Below are 27,001 nucleotides of genomic sequence, written 5' to 3' on the forward strand. Positions count from 1 at the left end.
AATACATTTATTTAAATATCAGTTATTGAAATAATTAATTTTGATGATCATGATAGCTTGATAGATCTTAAATGTGTCAAGTATTAATGCCCATCATTTGATTAGACTTTTATAGCTTACAACCATTTAAATGACCCTCCACACATACTATGACCACTGACTGTACAAACAAGGCTATGACAAATACGGTAGCTAACGATTTTATGTGTTCATTTCCTGGAAATGCATACACAAATTAAAAAGACATCGTTTTTAATGTAATTACTACTAGGGGTTATAATCAGATATCAATCAATTCCTGTCAGTTTAAGGAGAAAAAGTAACGTGCTAAAATTATACAGGGAAACACGCACATGTGCTTTTTAAGTTAAGTGTATTTTTTTGTGTCGTAAACTGAGTCTTAATGCCTTATTCTCGTGGTGTGTGACTCAGAGGAATGAAACAACCTACCGCACCCAAAGGGAGTCACGCATGAAACTACAGCAGAGCTGCAGCCCTGCACACACACACACACACACACACACACACATACAACACACCTGTAACTGCTAAGCCACGCCCACATACCTGCGAGAACCAGGAAATCACATTATTCGGACCTCAACAAAACACCCCACTAAATTTTTTGTCAAAGTCCTCGTCTTCCTCGCCCTTCCTCGCATTTGGTTCGAGTTTTGGGGGATTACTTTTGCTGCGGAGACATAAAAACAGGACACAGGCCGCAGTTTCACCTGGTAAGTAGGTCCGGTATTGTTCGCCCTGAATGTCGACATGTTTTCACCGTCTTTAGTTTCGCTCACTGCCATATTAGGACATTAAACTGCTGCCTACGCGAAGGCTTAGGATTTACTTTTCCACTTCTACAGTCTAAGTAATAAACCTATTTATTTTACTAAGGCTTAAGTCTTATATTTTGCGTTTATCTGGTATTTTATTTTTCCAGCCAAACGCCAAGTGTGGCCTACATTGTTTCCAGACCTCGGTGTCGGTCTTTGTCTGTCATGGTTGTACTAACTTGTGTGAACTCACAGCAGGCTAGTGTTGCACTGGCTAGCTAGTGTGAGTTTTTTTTTTTTCCACCAGTTGGCAACCAGGCCAGCAATTTAAGCAGCAGGTATCAGGAATGTAGACCAACTGAAACCTTGGGTTTATGAAACTAAATACAGACTACTGAATACTTCACTGAAGGGAAGCACTACACTTTACTTTCCCTCCACTTTAGCCGGCTACATTACTCCATTAATGGTACACGCCTAACCTGTTATTTGGACACTTTTGCCTGTTTATCAGGTACCTATACCTAATATAGGTACCAAATTTATATATATTTGTGTTATATAAAATTATGTTTCTGTTCTGCAGCCAGCCTTCAATGACATACTATTTATAAGGTGGACAACACAATAGAAACACTGATTGTTATAACAGAATACAACTCACGTCTCTCTTAACAGATTTGACACAAACTGATCATCAATTTAACGTGGGACTGCTGTATTAGACTGCACTGGTTTTATATAGGCGGACTTAATAAACAGGCAACTTTCATATTTTAATTAAAAAACTAACTGTAACATGTCAAAATGCGAAAAGTGACGTTTGAGTCCGCAGGCAGAGCTTGTACCCTGCGTAATCGCAAGGCCGGTTTGGATCACATTGTCCACATGTCAAAGTGTCCTTCAGTTAAAACCAGGCCCACTGAACAGACCTGCTCTATTGACACTCGTGTCTCATGTTGTCTAATAAATGCTAGAAATTTTATTTAATTTTAGAATGAAAGCTTTGCGTCAGTAAAGCCCTGAATTGCTAGAAATTGTTGGCCCTATTCACGGATAAATATGGACCTCTCTTCGCAGCGAAAGCACAGGACCAGATAAAAAAAAAAAAAAAGCAGAAAGAAAAAGGAACATTTGCTGCAGGGAGAATGGACTTTTGACTCCAGTTAAACTGAAAACGATAAGAATATTTTGGCCTGGTAATGTTTTGTGAGTCTTTATGTTTGTTGGTGATCCAGATTATACCTGTGGAGGGCATGTCCACACTGATTCTCTTCTCTGTCAATCTCTTCCCTTTGTGTCTGCACTCTCACAGATTTGTGAGTGGCATGTGTCCCTCCATCTGGCCTGCACATGCATTGCGTTTTGACATTGCATAATGGCCTTGGGCCTTAGTAGTGCAGCAGTACAACGCTACACGTGGGGAAATGACAAGGGGCAGAGAAACAAACTGCTTATGTAAAAGCATTAAGAAGACCAAACAACTAGCCACATTTGCTCACCCTGTGGAAACAGAAGAAAAAATAGAAAGCGTTCTCAGAGTTTATTAAAAAGTGAAAACATGCAGCGACACAGGAATTAGCCGGAAGAATGTATCCCCCTCGCTCTTCTTTCATAATTAATGATCTGAGCCTTTTTAAAAAGTAAAAGCCCTAACCCGCATGTTTGATGCAGGTCACATCCTCAGTTCAACTCGGATATACTACACATATTTCTGATATTTGTCTGGATTTAGCAAAGTACCATGTTGTGGATGAGGGCTTATGATTTGAATGCAATGTTCAAATATTATAAAAGATTCATTGTCATCAGTGTTGAATATACAGTTTTCAAATTGGCCTGAATTTTTCTGTTTAAACTAAAATACATTTCAATGTATTTGCAATGGGTTTTGTCTCATATATATTTTTTATTATAATAAAATGGCTTGGTTTTTCTGACACAGAACAGTGCAATTTGCTCAGTTGAAAGAAAATGAGTGTTCCAACTGACTAGTTGATTTACATCCAATTGGTGGCGTGACGTTAGTATCTCTCAGTTGGGATTTTCATCAGGTTTGATGTTTGAGAGTGCAGATGGGCTGCATTTATTTGTTAGTTCTGCAGAATTATGGCTGTGGAGTAATGCCTATTAAAGACTATAATCGCTTTTTAAAGTCATTACGTGAAGTGACATCTGCAAATTATCTCATTGGAAACATTGTCTATTCACTTGGTGAATAGGAGTACAAAGTTCACTCCTTTGGGTCTTTTTTTTATTCCTGCCTTTCCTGAGAATTGCCTAGCCGAGATGCTAAGCCCTCTTCACCAATTTGTTGTCAACTCTGTCTATAAATGTGCACTCACTTGGCAAAGCATTAGATGGATTAGTGAAATGGAATGCATTCTAATATAACAGTGACTTTATATTGAAACAGCTTAAAAAAGGTGGGGTTCAACTGGATGATCATTGTGGAGGATGTAGTTTGTGGTGCTGTTGAACCGTATTGAATTAAACACCAAAGTATTTCTGTTATTTAGCTGAGCCCACTGAGGTTGCCACAGCCAGGGAAAGGTGTGTCGATACAATACAACAGGGGAAACATTCTAAGCTGTACAAAAAAATAGAGCTGTAAAAATGCCCTATTTTGATTTTATGGCGATTATCTGCCACATAATTACCTTTTTTTTCTTTTCAAAATTAGGTTACTAGGCAACTAGCCTCGACTGTAGGAGCTGTACTGGTCTTGGCACCTTCACCTTCACTCATCAAGCACTGATTGTGCACCTTTGTGTGTGCACATTTTGGTTTGTGTAGTGTGTCTAACGATCTACACAAACTCACAATCTTTTTACTGGCTGCAGTCTGGGGCGGATGAGTGTTCTCTGTGATATGCACTGTGTTGGATTATGATAAAACCACCTGTGAATGCCAAGCTACTGTGCAAATTTTGCACAGTTTAGTAGTTGGGTCTGAGTAGTGCTTTGAGTCTACGCAATGCTCTTAATCTGAGCTCGCGTGAGTGCCAAAGAAATCTTCTTTTGCTTGTTTTCCCTTTGTGTTATTGTTGTTACCCAACATTTTTTTAAAATAGATACTTATTATTTTTGCATCCCTCCCGCTGGGCTTCTGGCATTTTCAGCCCCCCCCGGAGTGCTGAGGGATTTCTCCTGCTCAGTGAAATCTACAGCAGCTCCCATGGCACGACTGTCCAGAGCCGTAATCCAGACGTACAAGCTGCTTGAATATAAATCCTGTCCGGAGTATGCATTGGCCGGCAACTCATCAAGAGGCCACAAAGATTATTTATTTATTTCAAACCTCTAAGGACATGGCAGCCTGCTGTCATCTGGTGACTCGGGGATGACAAGATACAGACATTTAATCCGTGCAGCGGCGTGGCCTACACACTAGGGGTTTACATGAACGTGTGAGTGAAGGATTGTACTCCGTTTCAGGGAAAATGAGTAGCGGCTGCATTACGGAAATTAATTAATGACAAAAATGAAAAACGTGTGAAACAGTTGTTGATCTACAGATCAAGATTCAAGGACAGAGTAGTGAGGTTATATTTAGACTTTTGTGCAGAAATGTGCTGCAACCTGCAAGTCAAGGCATCATATGATTTGAGATTTACTGGAAATTAAAAAAGAAAGTTCTTGGCTTGCAGTTTTGTCTCATGAAATTCAGCCACTTTGACTTGTGGCACATTGCATCTGCAGATGTCTGCATGTTAAAAAAAAAACAACAACAAACATATTTTAGACCTTTTTTCCTTTTAGGAATTTTGTTGGTAAGTTTGGGACAGTGCAACTCTCTCTTCTTGCCTTCCTCAAAGCTGTTTGATTCTCATCAACTCCAAAAGGAGCAACATTTCTTATTGAAAATATATGTCATTAAAGGACTAAAACAAACAATGTACTTAACCTACCACCAAGTATTGTGTGTACAGTATATCTAGGGAGGCATCCTATTCCTTTGTGCCATTTTTGTTGTTTTTAAAAAACCCATTGCTTTGAAAATGTGGTTTCCTCATCAACCCTGTCCCTGTGCAGACTCAAATCTTGAATTGCAGAGTGACTACAGCTTAAAGTTGCTTAGTAGTAGTTTTGTCATTAATAATCTTTCAGAAGGGGTTGGCACCGGTGGAGGGTTGTGTGAGGATGTGAGGGTGAAGTAGATGGGTCTGTATGGGTGTAAATGGCGAGAAGACTAAGCCTGGATGGGGGATTATAGGAGAAGGGGGCGGAGAGCATACATGATCTGTCAGGGCTTAGTACCACAATTATCCCAGCGGCTGCAGCAGCGACAGCAGCAGTGGTGGTGGTGGTAGAAGCTGTATTTTCATTAGTGTAATGTCCAAAGAAGCTCCAGAATTATGTAAGAGTGACGTGCCTTCATCCCCTCTCGGCCAGCCCACCGCCTGGCAGGAACGTGGCCGTTTGTTTTCCTTTTATCCTCCGTCGCCAGAAAAAGCCAAAAGGACATCAGTCAGAGTCAGCGGTTGGAGAACAGGACTTGTTGTAGCCATGCCACTGGGTCCTGGCTTGTTGTCACGGAGAAACCGATGCTCAAGAATGGAGTTTATAGCTTGTATTTTCGATCATGAAGGAGATGAGAAGACATTTGGAGATGCTGAGTATGCCTCTGGTCTTACACTCTGTTAGAAGACGGACGATGGAAGTGTTGCAGCAGTCTTTGTGTTGCTGTTAAAAGAGGGTTAGAAGATGAAGTTTAAGAAGTTCATCACTATCATGCAGGCAGCAATGGGGATTGTACCCCTTAACAAACGGGAGCTTCTGCCACCCGGCAGAAAGCTATGGAGACCCCCGGGGTGAGTTTCATTTTCACTAGCATGCACACAGCGTGCACACCGTGGGAGTAGTGTATTGCACATAGATGATGATGCTTATTTCTAACACATCTATAATATGAGGACATTTTAGTGTCTAATTCAGAATGCACAACTGACAAATGTAACATGTCCTATTTATAGAATAAAATGCCATGCTTATATCTAGTGGTATCTGTTTATGCGGATAGTTTTGGTTTCATTTGCTCAAGTCCTGCAGCCATCAGTCTGCCCATTACAACAGAGACAAACTGATTATTCAGTGGGATGCAGCACTGGAAATGACATAAACAACAATGTTCCAGTTACTCTAGATAAACTGCAGAGTAGTAGAGACAGAGATCTATCAGACTCAGTGCAATCTCAAAGTCACAAATAAAACCCTAACCCAAAGGGTGAGTGAAAAATACCTATTTGTTTGTATCTGTATTTGGGGATAGACTACCTTAATCAAAATTTCATTTTTTTTTCATCAAGATGGACTGGTTTAGCAGTTGATCATATTGTTGTCTGTCAGATTGCTTTGACTGTCTTGAAACTATTGAAAGATAAGACTATGTAAATACATAATCAGAAAGACCACACATCCGAAATAAAGCGATCCACAGCAGCTAAAGAGACCGATGGTAGATAGTAGTAGCTATTTTTATCTCTTTAAATACTCGCTGAAATGTGCCAAGATGACGGCTATTATGGTGACGTCTGTGGTCTGATACAAGAGTTGTAGTACCATTACCAACACTAAATGGTATTTTGCTCTCTGACCACCGCACAATTATTTTTTTTTCCAAAATAAAGTCCTGCTGTGTCCACAGCAAGTGGAGGGAACTTTGCCTCTCTATTGATTTGTTTATTTTTTGGTACCCTTCTTCTTATACTTTGTATGGATTTGTCATTATATGCCAATGTCCACATTCAAGTAAATAGTCAGATTAATGATCACTGGATTGTTACAGTGATGTTAAATAACCTTAAAATTATACCAACTATAAAATACACTATAATCTATATAATCTATTATATCTGGATGATATATGTGGATGTACAAGGTATAGATGGTAATGAGGTTGGATTAAAAATGTTTTAATCCCATGTTTATCTTGAAATTTAAGTTATAATCATTATTATTTTAGTGTCACTGTCAAAAAAAATGTCCGTATTCTACACTTGTCACTACACTTGTGTGAAGCATAGACGGCACCCAGTGGACAACACCACTATGCAAAACTACTGTATAGTTACCAGCCATAGTAAATGATCTCAAAAACAGGGTTAGATGTTCAAAAATGGGAAGAGAGTCAACAAATAAAACCATTGAGTTAACTTTAGAAAATATGCTATACAGATTTTGAAGCTTTATTCATACTAAGGACTAAATATCCTTGCTGCTTGTCCACCAGTGTTTTGAAAATGCGACACTGAAATGCTTGAAAGCCATTTTAATTGAAACTTGGACATGACAGGGTAATGAACACTACACAGCGTATTCAGATGGGAGAGGCCCAATGGCAGCTTCCTCGTAGTTTCTCTGAATCCTGCAAGTTTGTGCTCATCATTTAAATGTGTGTAACACTGCAGGTTTAGTCATGCCGAGGCATCTTCACTCTCTGCACACTGCTGTCTTAAGTGCCTGTATTCAATCAGACCGTTTAAATACCTTTCTGTGTTACTGTTGCAAAGCTAAAACAATACCAGGAAATAGTTTCATTATCAGTACTATCTGTGTCAGTCTGGCCTTCTCCTTCGAATCTGGCTTAAACTCAGAGCCACACCTGGCTGAAATACATGTAGCTTATTATATTAAATGAGCAAACACTGTAATCTGTCCAGTGATCATTTGGTTGGTGGTATTGGATTAATATTTAGTTAATATTGCTTATGTTAAATTGCACAAGTTCTTATATAGTATTACTTGTGAAATATGTTAAACTATTAATATTGAATATAATGCCGCAGAAAATGTAGTCTTTGCAGTCTTGAAGTACAGTGATTACACAACACAAATTCCTCTTCATACCATATAAAAATAGACCCCTTCTGTCTGGTGAATACCCATGTAAGCATCACTTAACACTTCACTCTGACAACATGACTTCTGAGACATCCCTTTTTAAATATTTCAGAACTATTCTACAAATAAATGTTTGATGGTCAGAGCATTCTTCATACACACAACCTATTTTTGTCGAATAACAATACAATAACCTGTATGTTGAATGTGATACATTCTGAATGTTCTTACTAATTTTGGTTCAAATACACCAAAGGTACCATTAGTAACATGCTGTCTGTATTTCTCGTGTGTGTGTGTGCACAGGGACCAGCCTGGCTCTGACCAGATTAGCACTGACCTCCTCAAGTCCGGCCGCAAGTTCTGCTGGTCCAGAGAAGCCCAGTACTTGTATCTTCGCCGCCTCTCTTCGCGCAGCTACTCGGCTATCACGATGGTATGTGTTTTGGCTTTGACTTATTTGACTGTGTTTGCATTTCCACCGGATTACAGGACCTTACTTCTCTGGCTGCGCAGTGGCATTGTCACAGAGCCTCATATTCAGTCCCCAATATTCTTAGAGCCTGCTTCTGCTCAATCAGGGACTGTAGTGTCTACATGCTAGTATGTGCTGCTCCAGTGAGTCTGCATGTCTTATTGGAGTCTTTTTATAGGTTGCTTGTGCTGCACCTTAATGTCTTTAGGCGGGAATAAGTGTTTGCTGCCAAGTATTTTATCTCAGACTGCCACGTCACCTGTAAAACTTCTTGATATAAGTATTAGATTTTGGCGTCCCCAATTCTGAATCTTGTGTTTTATGTTGTTAACCTGTCACTTACTCTTGTTGTCACACGTCTTTTTCAGGACACTCTTGAACAAGATAATGTAAATCTGTGACGTGTTCATTGTAAAGAAATAAATGAATGACTACTTGAGAATGATTTATTTTTTTAATAATTGTGATGAACCATATTAAGTTATTACTCAATACATTTGCTTTTAGCTGAACTGAATCCATGGCTCAGTAGTTGCTTGATGAATTGAAATTCATGTCGTTTTGCCTTTGCACATGTAATGACTGGACACAGTGGACAGTGTCCCTGTTATTGGGTGTTTACTGCTGCTATCATTTGAACATTCCCCAGATCTTGTTGGATTTGATGACTGTTGTGCTTTTATATCTCTTTAGTGATTGTGTGTTTCACTGCTGATGAAAATTGTAGGATGTTTGGTCTTATGAAACTCTTTCATAATCCTATCTCTGGGTGATCCGAAAATGCATGAATTCAGTGTTTTTTTTTTGCTTTTTTTAGTTTGTCCAAAAATAGTTTGTAAGCTGCAAACGAGGCGGCTTCTGTTCTGATTCACTGATGATTTAAAGATATGAAGTTCAGTGACTCGTCTGTTTCCCAGACTTCTTCTCTCCTCCCTTATTTGTATACAGCCACGCTACGCAGTAGTGACCCCCTCCTGCGTCCAGGATGATGATTAACCAGAGAGACATGTCACATCCCGGAAGCTTCATTGTTCTAATGACTTGGCCCCACATATTATTCAGGCCAGTGAAGCTGTTTTGCATTAGAATAGCCTATTTTAAGGCATATTTGGCATATTTCTGCTCATGTGAAATGTGATGTTTTCACTGGATTGACCTTTTTTGAAATTCTATTGATATTATTTAATTCATACAGCATCGCTGCCCTTGAACTCAAAGATATGGATAAAGTGTTTGTTGACTTTTTTCAAGCAGAAATGTTCTGTCATTTGTAAAACAGGTGGATTTTAAAAGGAAAATGCCATGTGGTGTTAAGAATGGTGTTCCTATCTGTGATTTCTCTCATGCTGATAAAATGCCAGATAAGCGCATGCTTGAATGGACAGTAAAACACACACACACACTCAGGGTAACAACGGTAATTTAAAAACAATGGGTTATTGTGGGACGGCTGCACATTGTCATCTTGACCTTTACTTTAGCTGCTCCTGCACAGGAGCCTTACATTTCTCACATAACTCTACATGACTCTCTACATGACTGGCCACATACCTTTTGTTTACTATGGGGCTGTTTTTCGTAGCTCAGAATGTGGTTCTAATGGATCAATCATACTTTGGCATACAGTGGTAATAAGTTAGTCCTTTTCCAATTGTGTGAAGTTTAGGAAGACTCTTCACTATTTCAGCATCACAACGTCCATGTCCATAAAAAAATGTTGTGGAGAACCTTGACTGGTCAGCACTGATCTCTGACCTCAACCCCATTTAACATCTTTGGAATAAGCTCAAATGCCAACTGCATGCCAGGCCTTATCCTCAGTATTATCTTACCACTAATTCATGTGTGCCTGATTCGGAGCAAATCCTTTAGTGAGGCTTCAAATTGTAGGGATATAATGTTCAGGGATCCATATACTTTTGAATAATGAAGTGTACTTTTCCACTGATGGATTGATTTCCCCTTGGATAAATAAGAAACTATATATTTTGTCCTAAAAAGTTTTGGTGGTTTCTTAGGATTATAGTGATGTGCTTTAAGTATCCTTTGAGAGGTAGTTGTTGTATGCCACACTGAAATACATGTATCTGCTTAAATGCTTTTGTTCTATCTGTATCATATGCCTCAGTTTGACTGTGAAGTCTGTTGTCTGTCTGGGAGCCTCACAGCGGGCTGCCTAAAAATCAATGGGAATTTTGGACTGGTCCATCTCAGCGGTATTAGAGTGACAAGCTCCTTCCAGACATGTATCTATAGTGTTACAAACGGTTTGTTATTACTGGTAATCAAATAAGTAGTGTATTAAATCCAGTGACGTCGGAGTTATAAAACAATGTTTGGATTAGCCTTCATCTATCAAAGTTGCTCTTATTTTTTTTTAATCCCCCCCGGGTCTCATGTGGTATAATCTGTACCAAGCTAGGAGTACCCGGCGCTAATTTTTGCCCTGGATGTCTAATGATTTTAGTGGATCAAGTGCGTCATCTGAAGTGAGGCAGGCAAGACTTTTACAGACTTTAAACTTACAATTATTTTATTTTTTTAACAACCTCGGCTAACATACGACCGGATATACCTGACTAGTCATAGTTTGGTTTGAATCTTCAGTACCAGTCCCGGACAGTTCAAAGTGCGTGATGCCTGTTAACGGAGGGGGGCCGCTCACTCTGAGCAGATATGCGACTCAGTATTTTACCGTAAGTACTTTACATAGCTACATTCAAAGTGCTAGTAAATGCAAATGTCGACATATGGTAGCGCTGGTTTACTCCCGCGACAGTACTTTTTGTTTATATCTTTGAGGAAATGTAGTTGACCAACAGGGAGTTTCCATGAATCCCTGCCGGAGCCTGTTGCTTCCTGCTGCACCTGATGTTATCGCTGTCAGCTATGTTAACGGTTTAGCAGGACAAACACGGTTAAAGTTAACAAACCCCTTTTTTTACATTTTGTTTAAACTCTATAACTTACATATCGATGTTGTTGATTTCATCGCCTAGTTTTATTTATAAATTTCCTATGGATGTTTGTCTTTCATTTGATGGTCCAAACAACATATTTCTTTTTAATTGTGCGTTTGGTTTGTAGGATATGTGCATTTTAAATGATCTCTTTCCAGAGGTAACAGTAATGAGGCATATGGTGTATACAAACCAAACTACCAGTCAGTACAAACTCGACGCAATTGCTTCATTTTGTTTTATTTTATTTTATTTTTACCTTAAGTTAAAACTATATGGTGTTCTCTATTGTGCCTCTCTAATGTAATGTAGCTCTGTCGCCAGTAGGGGGCAGACTCGCACAACGATTCTCTTAGCAGCCAGCAGTACACAAGCTTTAAGGTTAATGTATAATATAAGAAAGGATTTTAGTAAGTACCAGTTTAACATCTGAATTTCAGAACAGCTAGATGACAAATAAGGCGTTAAAAAGAGTTTTTATAAAATTACATTTCCAGCTCAGAAAGGTCTCAAACCGTTTGTAAGCAAATAGATACTATGCAAAGATTGACACTGAATTATGTTGCATCTGTCTGTTTATCCTTATCTGTAAGCCGGACATCTGTAGTTACGTTATCTGCAAGTTGTGTTCCTCAGAGTATTCAGGCTGTGTGAATCCAAACTATTTGGGAGGAACAGAGATAAAAAGTAAAATGTTTGTATGAGTCACTGGTAGGTAGAGCTGAGAAAAATGTGAGTTGAATGTGTTTTTTTCTTAACGTTAAACCTAGTCAGTGCAGTCAAATTTGAGTGTCTTTTCACATTCAGTTCAAAGTCACTAAACTATGTCACTTTTCCTTTATCTAGTTTCCAGCTCCCTTGGTGTTAGAACTGAATTGGAAAATTTAACAATACTCATCCTTACTTGACGCATAGACAGAAACTTGAGGCCTCGAGCTTAAACAATTAGTTGAATAATCAGATAGTCACTGGCAAAAATAAGCATGCGTGATGCATTGGGCTATTGGTAAGAGATAACAATCCACTTGTAGGCATTTAAAAATGTATAAATGAATCCGTAATATATTAAAACTGCTTATTTGCAGCTCTGATGCATTATCGGCACTGATTATATGTTTATATGTTAGTTGAAATGGAAAAAGATGTGAGAACAAAAAATTAAAGATGAATAGGAAAGTATGAACTCAATGAAGTGTAGTGTGATTTTGCACAGTGTTTGAGTTTGGATGTCACCCAAAGAGGATTCTTTTCCGTGGAGTTTTGAGTTTCGACCAGACCCTGTGTTCTTGGCTTATGAAGAGTAAACTCTCTCTGTAAATAATTTGTTTTCTTAGTCGCATCCTGCAATTATGACCCAGTATCTCAACCTCTCTGCTCATTAGTGGAAATGTGTTTGTGTTTTGTTATGTAATTGCCCGCACTCAGGACTACGACTTATCCAGCAGGTCTGCCTCCAAGCAGCATTCACAATCATATCACATAGAACAAGAAGACAGTCTGATTCAAACTGGTTTGGCCTTGCTCAAAGCATTTCCGACGTCTGCTTCCAAGTCTTTTATCTTATTTTCGTGAGTTAATATGTTTCCTCTCTTCATACATCGCTGTATTCTTTTTTTTTTGTTGGCTCTCTGGTGCAGAGGGATGTTGTTGATACAAAAAGCTTCTTCCTCTTGGTTGCAGCGAGGCTTAATACTCTGCAAAATGTGTTTCTTCTGCCTCAGTCCCCACATACAACCTTGACTAGAGAAGAACGATTTAAGATAAAACTCCAGATGGATATTTCAAGGGGCAGTGCCAAAACAAGGCGTCTTTCCATGTTGTTTTCTCTGTATTGTGGAGTTCCTCATTTTTTATTTACACATTCCTTTTTGCTTTTGCTTCATGTCCTAAAGTATCCCATTGTAGACCAGAAGATCAGAAAAGTGGGTTATCATGGTTGTGCTGACTGAGTCATGGCCCCATTTCACTAAGCCTGGTCCTGAGATGTCAGCAGCACACTAATTTCACTTTCCACTTCACATATCCCCCCAAAAATCCCAACATTTTGAAATCACAACTGTTGTCTTAACTTAGATTCAAACTCTGTGCACATTTAATGTAGGTTTGTCTTTGTTAATGGGTTATTCATCTCGAAAAGTTTGAGCAGTACCTGGTTTATTTTAAGGTCTGAGCAGACATCAAACTTAAAATATGTTGTGAGATAGTTTTTTGCGTTCCTGGAGGAAAATGTGGGTGTTTAACCACTGTTTGCCTGCACAAGAGTTGGTGTCTCTGTGTGTTTACACTGTCTGCAGACGGTGGGATTTGTGCTGAATGTAGGCCAGCAGAATCCCTCTTACGTCAAAGGCAGGCAGGCGGGCAGATGCAGGGAGAGAGCTGCTGGTGGTTGTGCAGCTGTGGCCATGGAGGAGGCTGTGGCGCACATCAGTCTGCCAGAGCACCGCTGGTGGTGAACAGGGAGAGACACAGAGGAAAAGTCGGAGAGCGCCAGCGATGAAGACCGTCCTCAGCCTGCACAGGAAATGGGCCCATGCGGTCAAGACCATACGTATCCTGCAGGGACTCGTGAGTGTGATTCTGCCACTATGGCTCGGATTCGATCTGATCGGTGTCTCAGCCAGGCAGCTGGACCTGAGTGATTCTATAATGGGTTGAGTTGAGTCAAGTTTTATTTTGTGGATGATGGATCCAGAGATTTAAGTTAGTTACAGTATTTTCCCACGGTAAAGGAGGACATCATTAGTTTGGAAAATCCAATCTGTCTCACTGACTCTCGTTTATTCAAGTATGATCCTTGTGTTTTATTTTGAAATCAACTTTGACATGTATATATATGGGAATATATTAGAGCAAGGTTGTTCATGTGGTTGAGTTATTGATTAGTCCCTTAGATAGTGCTAATTATTAGTGCCATTATTATTGGATGATGTTTGAATAATACAATAATCATCTATTGTTGTAATTCTAAGATTGTTTTGTGTCGTGCTCTGGCTTTACTTATTTGTCTTGATGATTATGAAAAAAAATACTTGTTTCAGCCTTACTCAGAGTTGTCTGTGTTTTGGATGTTAATTTACTTGTTGTTTAGCAGCCATGTGTCTGAATGTAACCTGTTTCATGGGACAGTTTTGTAGTCGAAGCATTTTCCTGCTTGACTATTTCTAAGTCCAACTTGCTGTAAACAGCTCAGCAAAGGCCTGTCATTGTTCTTCTGGGAGCTCCTGCTTGTGTAACAACAGCGTAGGCTAATGAACTCTGGCTTTGTCGTTACATCACGTAATACATTATTAATCTTTTCGGTGAAATGAAACCACTCAATGTAATCTTTTCTCTCTCTCTCTCTCCACAGAACCCAGTCATGGAGGAGACCGTGTGGGAGCAGTACACTGTGACCCTGCAGAGGGTGAGTCCATCTCCACTGAAATACCCCCAACCTCAGCTCATTTACAGTATTTACATTTCAGTCACAGACACAAGCTGTTGACCCTAGTAGTTCACAAGGAGTGCATTTCAATCATTAGTTTGATACTTTGGAGTCAGCTAGGAGTTAAGAGAATGGAAAGCCCTCAAACTACAGATGTAACCAACATTCCCTTGTCCTCTGATTTAGAGCCAGGGTAAACTTACGCATTTATCAGAAATGGTTATTTGGTTATCAGTTATAATAAATCTGAACCTGAGGTACCTTTATGGTAACAAAACTGAGTTACACTGTAGTCATCTTTCGATTTCAAACTTATTTGTACTTGCTAGCATCAAGGCCACTGAGAGATTTTCTCTGTTTTAGACAAAGTATTGAATGTAAACAAAAGAAACTCTGTATTCTAAAAAAAAAACTCATCATCACATCATTTAGCAACTAAAGACTATTTAGCTCTGTTCAGGTGATTGTGACCAAAAACAGAGCACAGAGCTATTATGTAATAGTTGATAATATTTTGTCATTTATCAAATGGAAATACCGTCAACTAAATACAACAGATATTGGCCTGTAAAATGCAGATTATTTTAATTTCATGTATGAATGCTTGAAGCTAATTGCAAAATAAAAGATCTAGTTAAAATTGCATTATTTAAACGCATCGAATAAGTAAACAGGGTTACAAATCTGAGAACATTCAGTGAACAGTTGGGCTATTGGACAAATATATCTGCTGCTTTGGGGACCGCTGATTTCTACAACCGAACTCAACCTTATCATGATGGTTGTACGGCTCTTCCCTGTCATACATGAACCAAAATGTATTAAACCAGTTTATTAATCCAGTTGAGTAAAACAAATATAAAATAAAAAAGTGTAGTGTGATGCATCAGACGGCCATGATTATATTGAACAAAGGTTTGTTACGACAAGGAGAAAAACCCGGTGATCCTCGAGGAAGCGTTCTCAATCGTATCTAGGCAACACAACACACTTAAAGGTGCATGTCACAATTTCAACCGTTACAAGCAATTACTGAAAAGTAACAGCAATTCATAAATCATATTTTAGTACTATACCAAAAACTGAATGAGCACACTGATCATTGAATAGCATATGTGATTCCACTTGCTTGTTCCTTTAAAGTTTGCAAACAAAGCTTTACTTCATTTGTTGCTGTTGGACTATTTTTCTCTTTGCAGTTTATTCCTCATTAAAGATCTAAAGTTTATTTATTATGAATAAACGAAGACGAGAAGCTGTTATGTTTTAGTAATTTATTGTGTCACATTGAAGACTCCAGATAACAGAGGAGCGGTGAAGACAAATTTATTCAGACTGATAAAACGTTTGGTCCACAAAAATCTCACAATAATCACAAAGGCTACGGTTTAAATAAAGAACTATGAACAATGAATAATGACAATGAATTTTGTCTGTAAAAGCACCATTCATCAATCAGAAATTGCTGGTTGTGACAGTGGCTGGTTGAAAAAGCTTTCGGTACTTCAGGTTCACACAGTACTTTATAGTCGACATGATTACAGCTGTCACATCTTCTACATTCACATCATTAATACTCAAAATTGAGCATGTTGTATTTGTTGCAGGCAACAGCCAGCTTCTACACTGTTGCTAATGTTGAACACATGTGCCACATGTGAGCAGAACAAACCAGCTGATCTTAGGTAATCATCGTGATGAGCTCATTGTCTCGTGCTGCGGCTCACTGAAGCCAGAAAAGCAAATTTAGTCCAAAAAGGTCCTGTGCTGCAGGCATGTTACCCCTGCATCTCAACCCCACTACAGCCAGCTGTCACACTCTGCTTTGTACATGAATTTTTTTTTTTCTCTTCTACCATTTATTAACAGTGTAGTCTTAATGTTTTCATATCTTGTTTGTACTGCTGCCGCCGTCCCCCATGCTCTTCATGCATTGATCTTTGGTTAAGGCTGGCCTGACACTTTGTCCAGCACAAAACGCATCAGTTGTTTTTATTTTGATGTGCGATATTCAGCAAATCTGGAACTGACTGTTGGAAGAAAAGACACAAGGCAAACAAGGACAAATAACACTCTTGTAGCAGGAGACAACGCAAACCATAATGAACTAGTTTTATATTATAAGTATTGATGGCCTTTGGATTAACAGGAAAAGCTGAGATGTAAATGTAATGATAAGCTTAAAGCAGGTAAAACCGGTCAAAATCCATAGTTGAATTACAGATTAAATGTCTTTGCTTCTGAATGTGTGCATAGTATGCTCGATATTAACACAGGCAAAAATAGGAGAGGTGCAACTGGAATCTCAGTTTGGATTTCACAATTTAAATGTCAAAGAACACTTGTTGATGACCTTGGTCCCCATAAATAATTAACGCTTGTTTTCTCCTGATCACCTGGGACGTAGTTCTCCTCCCCTCAGTGTGCATTCATTTATTTATTTCTGTATTAGCAGTCGTTCGCTGCATAGCAAATTAGAGAGCAGCACGTTGGCAGTGTCATGATGTCTCTCTGAATGAGTCAAAGACTGGGAGGCAGTTGGAGCCATGCACCAAGCAGAAAGTAGAGATTGAGCTGAATGCAGAGAACAATATGAAAGCAGTAACCAAGATAAAGCTAACTGAGTGCTGAATGGTTTGGTGAAAAGACACCAAATTTCTGACATTGCGGGGACATAATCAAAGCTCAGCGTAGAACAAGTAGCTGGGGTCAGAAAGCTAGATAGAAGGCACTTGGAGGTAAACTAGCTGAAAACTGAACAATTAAAAGTGGAAAAAGAGTGGAACTTTGAAGTAAACAGAACGTAAGAAACCAGCTCTGTAAAGTATATTAATGTCTTCATTAAGTAAGCACCACAGACCTCCCAGTCATATTTTCATACTGATGAATAGGACTGGGTTTAAAAAAAAAAATAATAATCTAATATTGCTTCATAAAATTATGTCCCATTTCTTGCATTTTCTTGTTAGAAAGACTGCTGCGGTCTTGCATGACTAGTCTTACCCGCCTAATGAGATTAGTCCACTTGTGAGGGAGATCTAAAATATGACAGAAGCTACAACTCTGAGAGCACATTCAGATCTGAAATGACCATTTTTGTACAACTTGCAACATTAGTTTTGTGAAAATCTTTCGTAAATAAGCTATTTTTTTCAAAAATGAAATATATCCAAATAAATTTATTTTGAACTGAATCAAATCGGGACCTTGTGAATCAAATTGACTCAGATAATTCAGCAACAGTACCCAGCTGTACCATTAATTCTCACAACCACTGGTGGAAACAAGAACATAATACAGTGAATGGCTTCTTTGACTTCTCGCTCACAGAGACAATTCTCTGGCTCATGAAGCGTTTCAGTATCACAATGTCAAACAGGCTTTGTTTTCAAGGTCTTGAGAAGTGGATGATTTGGCCACATATAACAGCAACCATCTATTTTCCTTTTAATAATTATTTGGGTCTTCATTTAATATTTTAATGTCAGGACATAGTCATTTTTAAAAAAGCTAAAGGAATACAGGAATTTATCTTGTCCTGCGTTTGTCTCTCTGCTTCCACTGTCACTCTCCCTCTGCCAACATGGCCATCTGCTAGAGACAGAGGGAAGTGGTGAATTGTGTTTTTTTTTTTTTTTTTTTTTTTTAAGTACAGATGGATGGGAGGGGATAAAGAGACAAGGTCGTCAAATCTCTGACCTAATCTCATCTGTGCAAACTGGAGCAATGGCAGGTGGAATTACAGGCCAAAAACATATCCAAAGTAGTAATCTGTCAGTAAAAACGGTATTGTTTGTAAATTAAGAGAAACCTTGAGAAAGTGTGCATAGACACATTTGAGACACCAGATTGTTGTTATATCATTTTAAAAGGTTAATCGTGCACAAAGCTACTGAGGATTGACACTTGGGTGCATGCATGTCAAAAATCCCTTTAATCACCATGTACAATACACATGCAGCCGCATGACATGTCACAGGGATTACTGGACCTAACGCACATTCACACGCACACACGCAGTGACACTGAACAGAGTCCACACTTACATGTTTTCGCTTTTCTTCCAGGATTCAAAGATGGGCTTTGGTATCGCAGTGTCAGGGGGGAGGGACAACCCAAATGAGGAGAGCGGTGAAACGTCCATTGTGGTTTCTGACGTCCTGCAGGGAGGGCCTGCAGATGGATTGCTGTTGTGTGTACCATTGTTATATTTTGGCCTTAATTTAGTAACACATTTACTGGCTTGGTAAAATTAAATGTTTGTTACCTTTTTTTAAGCCCAATTAGCTCATACCAATGTGTGTTTGTGTTTAGCGAGAAGGACAGAGTAGTGCAGGTGAACGCCATTCCCATGGATGGAGCCATCCACTCCTTTGCTGTCCAGACCCTCAGGAAGTGTGGCAAAGTAGCAAAAATTGTAAGTAAAGTATAGTTTGTTGCTTATTTACAAAATCATTATGAAAAGTCCATTAACTTTGTGTGACTAGCATCACAGGACATTTAATCTCCATCTTGAGTATATAACCTGAACTTCTGTTACTTAAAATGATCTCTGACTTCTAGTTGTTTTTTTTGGAATAATTCAGACAGTCAAGAGGCCTAGGAAGGTTCCTGTCAATGTAATGAACCGTCCACCATCACCTGACGACAGAGTCTTCAACAATGATTACAACGACGATTACAACTACGACCAGGACCGCCGCAGTGTGTACAGCGGCCGCAGTGGTGGGCGTGAACACAGCCTGGAAAGGGAGCGAGGCGGTTACATGGATTCTGGCTACCAAACACGTGAGCGTGACTATGACAGGGACTACGACCGGCGGGAACGTGGCAGGAGCACAGAGAGAGACCTCAGCCCGGACCGCTCGTACAGGAGAGATGGAAGCAGAGGTCGCGCTTTGGATCGTGAGCCCAGCCCAGATCGCCGCTATAGGAGCGACCACAATATAGACCGCGACTACAGCCCGGACAGGAGGTACCGCAGCGAGCGCACCTTAGACCGAGACCACAGCCCCGATCGCCGCTACCGCAGTGAACGGGCCCTTGACCGGGACAACAGCCCAGACAGGCGCTACCGCAGCGAGCGAACACTGGACCGCACCAACAGCCCTGACCTGCGCCACGGACGAGATGGCCACAGTCCAGGACGAGTCCGTGGACGTGACCACAGCTATGAACGAGGACGTGAGCGCGTGCCCGGTGACCCGAGGAAGTACGACGAGCCCATGAAGCGAAGTGGGAGTAGGGACCGCCTGGAACGCTCGCCGTCACCGGTCATGCCCATTCCAATGCCTCGGCCCGTCCGGGACCTGGAGCCTCTGGAGAAACCTCTGAATGTGCTACTGCTGAAAAACCGCCCCAATGAAGGTGAGAAGCTGACAGACATTACTGCTGATGATAAGCTGTCATGCTGATAAAAATGTGCTATGTGGTTGAACCGTTTAAAAAAAGCTGAACAGGCTGTGTATCGGTATCATCAGAAATTTAAAAAAAAAACTGCTTAAATGTTGAAATTTTCAAATATTATTTGGCACCAATGTTCAAATAATGGTAAGCCTGCAAGTATATGTTTGTTTTTGATGAATTGTTTAAAGAATAAGTGAACAAAATTACAAATCAGATTAGATACAATTCAGAAACGCTTGTTTCACTTTGAAACTTTATTCAAATACCATTTTAAAATAAGTTACACCGTTTCTGAAATTATTTGAATAAACATAAACGTATGGTCTTTTCCAGAGTATGGCCTCCGTCTGGGCAGTCAGCTCTTTATTAAAGAGATGACCAGCACAGGGCTTGCCAGCAGAGATGGAAACCTGCAGGAAGGGGACATTATCCTGAAGGTATTGCAGCAAATAAATGAATTCACACCAATAATTCTTCCTGAATAATCAAGTGTAAATTTTAAACATTTTTAATGATGGTTAAAATTGCTCATCCTGAGTGCGTGCTGGCTTCTTTGTAGCTCATGTAGAATCTGATCATCTCCTAATCTCCTCTCTCTCTCTCCGTCTCTCTCTCCCTCTCTCTCTTTCAGATTAACGGCACGGTGACAGAAAACCTGTCCCTCAGTGACGCGGGGAAGCTGATCGAGAAGTCCCGCGGGAAGCTGCAGCTGGTGGTGCAGAGAGACAGACGGCAGATTCTGATCCGTGTCCCACCGATGGTTGACAGCGACTCGGAGCTCGATGGTGAGAGTCCCCCGAAAATGAAAAGCAGCAGGTCCTATCCAGTGTAAACCTGGCACACCTGGCGAGTGGCCACCATCATCATCATCATCTTCATCATATATAAATCCACTGCGCATGAACTTCATATGTATTAATTGTGGAAACATTGTTGCCATTACTGATTCTGTATCTGTCAATCAAGCTTGTTTTCCATTCATAAAATAAAGGTTTTAATCACATCAGTATTTAGTTTTGTTTAAATATTATTTCATGTATTTCACAGAGCAGTACTAGCATCTTTGAGCTAACTAGAGATTCACCAAACAACCATCATAGTTCTTCCACCCTCATGATTACTCAAGCTTTTATACCTGTTTTTAATGTCACATGACCAGATGGTGTGCTGTGATTGGTTAAAACCAATCTAGATAAGTGGTGTGAGTGGATTGTTCACTGACCAAATGTTTGCAGGGCGGGGAATAGCTCAAAGACTTGTGACCCACTTCGTCTGGTTTTGGGACTCGGTGCGTGTGTGCGTGTGTGTTTGCGTGTGTGAGAAGTGCTCACTCGCCTCTAGCGGGGTGATCTAATCCCCGATCGTAATCCAGCTATTGGATATGACAGAATTTCATTATGTTAAGGTTCGCATTGCAGTAGCCGCCTGGTTCCTGCCATGCCGTATCCCTCTTTCTAAAGACCTCTGGGAACAATGGGGTCTGACTGATTGTCTGTGTGAGAAAATGAGAATCACTGCTGCCATGTGAAAATGCAAAGACGGTCTAGCAGTCTAGTCTTTTTCCCAGCCATGTGAAAATTTAAACATCCAGAGATTCAGTGCTCTTTGCCATAATTGAGATCCTAGGAACTGCTGATGCACATGATTAGTCTGCATACGGAACTGTGAGCAGTGATCTGACCTTCGTGTGTCTGGTGGACCACTGGTGTGTTTATCTGCTTTCATGACCTGTGGGCTGATGGTGTAAACGCCACATTATGTAATTTACAAAATGCAGGAGCATCAAGGAGAAATTCGGCATTTTACTCTTCCAGTTAAGTTTTTTAGTCCTTATCCTCTGATCTCATAGACCTCATAGACGCTTGAATGTTACCTTAGCTCTTTTAACGCATTTGTCCTTGTGTGTTTTGCAGATATCTCTGAGATCGAGTCGTACCGCTCCTACTCTCCGCAGGATGACCGGCGAGGCCACCACTCCGACCTTTCCTCCCACTCCTCCAATGAGAGACTTCGAGAGAAACCAAGGTAGGCTGTCATTAAGGGATAGTTCTGGTTTATTTCAACGTGGCATATTTTCCATGAATGTGACTTTAGTGGCTCTACAGCAAACTTGTCATCCCCACTCTAGAGATTTAGGGAAACAAGGATTTTTGCAGAACAGTGTGTACTGGAGCAGGCAGCTTGATCTCAGAGTCTGACTGAAAGAAAAAATACAGAAAGTATCTGCCTCATGCAGCCTGATATGTATTGTTTCCTTCTTCAGAATTTTCCTTTAAACCTTCAATGACAGGAAGGATTTATTTCCTACACATAAAGATTTAACTGCTCAGTGTATTATTAATTAAAGCAAATTCATAAGCTCCTGTTTAACGCGTGTCTATGTAATTTTTTAGGTTCCACAAAAGAAATGAGCCCAGCTTTATTTAGATATCCCCAGTAATTTATTATTGAAGTGTTTGTTAAATACTGTGGAAAAAAATCAGGATAATCCAGGATTATGCATTTCCATCACATCACAAACATCCGAATTGCCAGACATTATGAATTATATTTCTCTGCTTTGTGTCCGTTTTAAAAGCTTGAAAATCAGAAATAATATGTATGTACGGTATATGTGTCTAAACCTGCAGGCTATCGTGAGTTCTACTAGAAGGTCATTCTAAAATTTGAATTTCTGATCTCACCAGAGAGGACCCGCCTAACAGGTTGGCAAAAATGGGCGCAATGCCAACACCATTCAGAGGCCACGACAGAGCCGCTGAAGACTCTCCCCCTTTGCAGGCAGAGAGGGAGGAGCCACGACAAGAGACACCACCTCGTAAGGATGCTTCTGATTATATAGTAAAACACCTGTTTATATGAACATATGGAAATGTGAATGAATACTGTGACTTCTGTTTCTACTGTACCAGCTGTCGCTGTAGTCCCAAAGTTTCATGCTCCCCCTAAGGTGCCACTAAAGCCGAGTGTTGTTGACCAGGAGGTTTACGGGTCAGTATTCCGCAATATTCAGCGAGACCTGTAGTTTTGAAAGACTGTGTACGACCTTCTGCTTATTTTCTTCCTATGAACTATTCTCTCTTGCATAATGCAGGCCGAACACCTTGATGGTGCGGTTCCAGAAAGGTGACAGCGTGGGTCTGAGGCTAGCAGGAGGAAATGATGTGGGCATTTTCATCGCAGGCGTTCAGGAGGACAGCGCAGCTGAGCAGGAGGGTCTCCACACGGGAGATCAAATCATGAAGGTGAGACTTCTTTAATTCCACCTGCAAAATCTTCAGATTTAGGTGACTTAACAGCGTGACGCCAAATGAGTTAAATGCCTTAATTATGAAGACACCATGCATAAAAGGGAAAGGTTAAATTATGTTAAAAACAGTAAAAGCACTATTCATGTTTTTTGTGTAAACCAAAGGCAGGGTTAGACCTTTGCACCACCCTTAAATGATGGAGCCAGAGTTTAGCAAACCAAGATGTGATCAGCCCATATTTGCTCAAATGCCTGAGTTCTTGTGCCTGTTATACTGGCCCCTTTGGTCATGTGATAGCATTCTGTACAATAACATAGTTTCTAATTGTTCCTTTCAGGTGAACAATGTGGACTTCAGAGGCATGGTGCGTGAAGATGCTGTCCTCTACCTCCTGGAGATCCCCAAAGGAGAGGAAGTTACGATTCTTGCTCAGAGCAAACCCGAAGGTACTGTACTGGATAAATGACGCCAGCTAAAAAAAAAGTAGGACCAGAACCAATGATAAATACAAAGTCAAAAATAGTCAATAGTGCGTTACAATATATCAGCTGCACATAAAATATGAACTGAAAGGTTGTTCAGTGTTTGTACTCATGGCATTGTGAAGTGTAATCACCAGTACAATAAAAATATATGCAGTTCATACAGTTCATATTTACCACATAGAGAATAACAGCAGGCCCACAGTCGAGCCATGTGGTACACCAAGACATGTATTGTTTTAGCTTGGTTTTGTGGTCTTCAGTATAATTCTATTGACATTCAAGTGTATTGACCCAGGATGTTTTTTTTGTCTGTTGATTTTAGTCTATAAGGACATTTTAGCATCTGGCAGAGGCGACTCCTTCTTCATTAGAACCCACTTTGAGTATGAGAAGGAGGCTCCACAGAGCCTCCCTTTCATCAGAGGAGAGATCTTCAAAGTGACAGACACGCTTTACGACGGCAAGCTGGGCAACTGGCTGGCAATCCGTTCTGACAAAGAAAACCAGCTGCTGGAGAAAGGAATCATCCCCAACAAGAGCAGGTATATATGAGGTGGTTAAAGATTTGTCAGACAAATAGGTTTGAACCATTTGTATTGTCATTGATTAGGAAGGTAGTACGTTTCTAACCTTCATGGTTAGAACGAACATTTAGTAGTGGTAAAAGGAGCACTGTTGACCATATCAAACAATCTCCAAAAGCTTCCAAGTACTTCCAAGAACGTGCTGTATATAGTGGCTTAAAATAGAGATGGAAAGTTCATTCTTTACCATGGAAACAGCAGTTGACAAAACAATGTCATCACAAGATAAATTTAGTAGCTCTAGTGGATCTTTCAATTGTATCACGCACTTCAGAGGAAGGAAACTACTTTTAGCATGTCCAGAAAACAAGACTAGAACAAGGCAACTGGGCTTTCATTCATTCGTTTTCCGTAACCACTTGTCCTTGAGGGGGGGGGGGGGGGGGGGGATTTATTAAATATAAATATATATAAAATGACCTGAATGACTGAGAATCGGATTATTAGAATAAAATCTGAAAAACAAAATTGTAAAGAAAACCGTGGAAACATTGTCAATACCGTTAGCTATAGTGGCACTAAATCTTCATTCTCTGTCATAGTAGCAGCTGGTAGCAACATCTAAATCATCTGGTCCAAACCAACCGTAGAAGACAGTTTAGAAAGGACACTCTACAACATTTGGAAACCACAGTTTTTTTTTTTCTTTGGTCTCACAGAGCAGAGCAAATGGCCAATGTTCAGAATGCTGCCCGTGCTGCGTCAGGCAACGACAGAGGAGACTTCTGGAGGCTGAGGGGTCAAAGAGCAGCAAAGAAGAAAGATCTGCGAAAGAGTCGAGAGGACCTGAGCGCTGCCCCAGTCACCACAAGATTCCCCGCCTACGAGAGAGTTGTATTACGTGAAGGTATCCTGAAGAGATGTATCCACTGGGCCCCAGTTTACCAAAGGCATTCACTTGCTTCCTTGTGTTTTTCTTTGTTTTCTCAATTAATACCCTCTTTATTGTTTTGTTGTTTAGCTGGTTTCAAGAGACCTATTGTGATATTTGGGCCCATTTCCGACGTGGTGAATGAAAAACTAGCCAACGACCTTCCAGACGAGTTTGTCGTTGCCAGTAAGTGTCAGTAGTACTTGATATAGTACGCTGCAGTGGTTAAATAGTATTTTTGGAAGGCAGACAGATTCTTGCAGATTAATTTATTCTACGTTGTGATCGATTATCTTCCTCTTTTAGAAACGGAACCAAAGGATGCAGGAAGTGAGAAGTCCTCTGGAGTGGTGAGGCTAAACACCATCCGACAAATCATCGAACAGGTATGGTGCAGTGGAGGAGTAATGACAGTTGATCACAGTAATGTTATATCATCAACGTTTAACCTCTTCCTGTTGTTTTCTCCAGGACCGTCATGCTCTGTTGGACGTGACTCCCAAAGCTGTGGACACTCTGAACTACACTCAGTGGTATCCCATCGTTGTCTTCCTGAACCCAGACAGCAAGCAAGGCGTCAAGACCATGAGGAGCCGCCTGATGCCCGGATCCACCCGCAGCGCACGCAAACTGTTCGAGCAGTCCGTCAAGCTGAGGAAGACCTGTGCACACCTTTTCACTGGTAGGGTTAACTCTGAATGCGGGCGTTACAGAATCAGCTTTCATTGAACTGATGTCTGAAAATAATATTAAAAAAAAAAATCTTGATGGGCAGGTTTTCAGAAGAAATATTTATGTATTTATTTTTTGTTGTGTTTGCTGTGCGATTAGCCACGATCGACCTGAACTCCGCTAATGACGCGTGGTATGGCAGCGTGAAAGATTCCATTCGGGAACAGCAGGACAGAGCTGTGTGGGTGTCTGAGGGCAAGGTGAGTCTTATTTTCAGTGTCACTGACAAACTGTGGCAAGATTACCATAAGTACTCAAGCAATTTTAATGTGCTCTAAGAATAGAAGACAGTAATAATATGTTATGACACCTCTGTGACTGAATTGTGTGAGCACTAATTATCCAGGATTTAATCTTTGTAGTCATCTAGCTCTCTGCCATTTCTTCCTCTCAGATGGATGGTACCGAGGAGGACCTGGATCTCCATGACGACCGCATGTCCTACCTGTCAGCAATGAGCGCAGATTATCTGAGCATGGACAGCCGCCTGACCAGCGACTACGATGACACGGCGGACGAGGGCGGGGCTTACACTGACAACGAGCTGGACGAGGCGTTGGACGAGCCCCACCCCGTGTCAGCCATCGGTCGGTCATCAGAGCCCGTGCTGCCAGACGAGGTGGGCTTCAGTGCTGTGTCTACTGTAGGAGATGACCCCCTTTTAACAGCCACCGTTCTAACCTCCACCTCCCTTTAACCGTCGTTTGTCAAAATGTGCGTGTTTGCACAATCTAACCCCTCCGACCCTCATGTTTGTGTGTGTGTGTGACTATTTAGAAGGCTCACCCTGAACCCCGGGCTCGCATGAGGAGGTCAGGGAGCAAAGAGGTGCTGAACAGAGAGCCCAGCCCTCCCCCTTCCTTTGTCCCTGAACCCCCTAAGGTGAGAACCTCCCACTCCTTCCCCCACATCTTTACTTTCCTCTAATGATTAACACTAGTTCAACTGAAGCCAACAGCAACAGCTCTTCTTGCAGCATTTCTGCTATAGAATATTAGAATATAGAATATTACAGTATACTTTCAAGCTGTGGATTGGCATCCTGAGTTCTTGCAGGACTGCATTGCTAGTGCATTTTTTTGCAGCTCCAAATTATTGTGTCGAAGCACAACGAACAAAGTTCAAATAAACTGGTGTGAAAACGGTAGAATACCTTAGAAGTTTCTGAAATTGCAGAAAAGTGGATGTCTCTTCT

General features: G+C 40.6%; 1 protein-coding gene across 3 annotated transcripts in view; it reads left to right on the forward strand.

Annotated features, from left to right (window-relative positions):
* Nucleotides 1–564: 564 nt before the first annotated feature.
* tjp2a (tight junction protein 2a (zona occludens 2)) overlaps nucleotides 565–27,001 on the forward strand; it is a 31,385-nt gene continuing 4,948 nt past the window's right edge. Inside the window, exons 1-21 of one of the 3 annotated variants that reach the window (XM_084572339.1) lie at nucleotides 565–734; nucleotides 7,925–8,054; nucleotides 14,403–14,456; nucleotides 18,545–18,669; nucleotides 18,792–18,894; nucleotides 19,064–19,844; nucleotides 20,217–20,320; nucleotides 20,515–20,668; nucleotides 21,797–21,908; nucleotides 22,571–22,701; nucleotides 22,796–22,874; nucleotides 22,978–23,128; nucleotides 23,472–23,580; nucleotides 23,942–24,161; nucleotides 24,863–25,050; nucleotides 25,165–25,260; nucleotides 25,381–25,460; nucleotides 25,546–25,756; nucleotides 25,906–26,006; nucleotides 26,201–26,425; nucleotides 26,584–26,688. In XM_084572339.1, the coding sequence (XP_084428465.1) occupies nucleotides 8,052–8,054; nucleotides 14,403–14,456; nucleotides 18,545–18,669; nucleotides 18,792–18,894; nucleotides 19,064–19,844; nucleotides 20,217–20,320; nucleotides 20,515–20,668; nucleotides 21,797–21,908; nucleotides 22,571–22,701; nucleotides 22,796–22,874; nucleotides 22,978–23,128; nucleotides 23,472–23,580; nucleotides 23,942–24,161; nucleotides 24,863–25,050; nucleotides 25,165–25,260; nucleotides 25,381–25,460; nucleotides 25,546–25,756; nucleotides 25,906–26,006; nucleotides 26,201–26,425; nucleotides 26,584–26,688 (3,132 nt within the window). In that variant the 5' untranslated portion in view covers nucleotides 565–734; nucleotides 7,925–8,051. Of the gene's footprint in view, nucleotides 735–7,924; nucleotides 8,055–10,652; nucleotides 10,790–13,451; nucleotides 13,619–14,402; nucleotides 14,457–18,544; nucleotides 18,670–18,791; nucleotides 18,895–19,063; nucleotides 19,845–20,216; nucleotides 20,321–20,514; nucleotides 20,669–21,796; nucleotides 21,909–22,570; nucleotides 22,702–22,795; nucleotides 22,875–22,977; nucleotides 23,129–23,471; nucleotides 23,581–23,941; nucleotides 24,162–24,862; nucleotides 25,051–25,164; nucleotides 25,261–25,380; nucleotides 25,461–25,545; nucleotides 25,757–25,905; nucleotides 26,007–26,200; nucleotides 26,426–26,583; nucleotides 26,689–27,001 lie in introns of those variants that run through there. The other 2 variants (XM_084572338.1, XM_084572337.1) reach the window with 2 other exon arrangements.

The sequence above is a fragment of the Chelon labrosus genome (assembly GCF_963514085.1).
Source record: "Chelon labrosus genome assembly, chromosome: 22".
NCBI classification, from domain to species: Eukaryota; Metazoa; Chordata; class Actinopteri; order Mugiliformes; family Mugilidae; genus Chelon; species Chelon labrosus.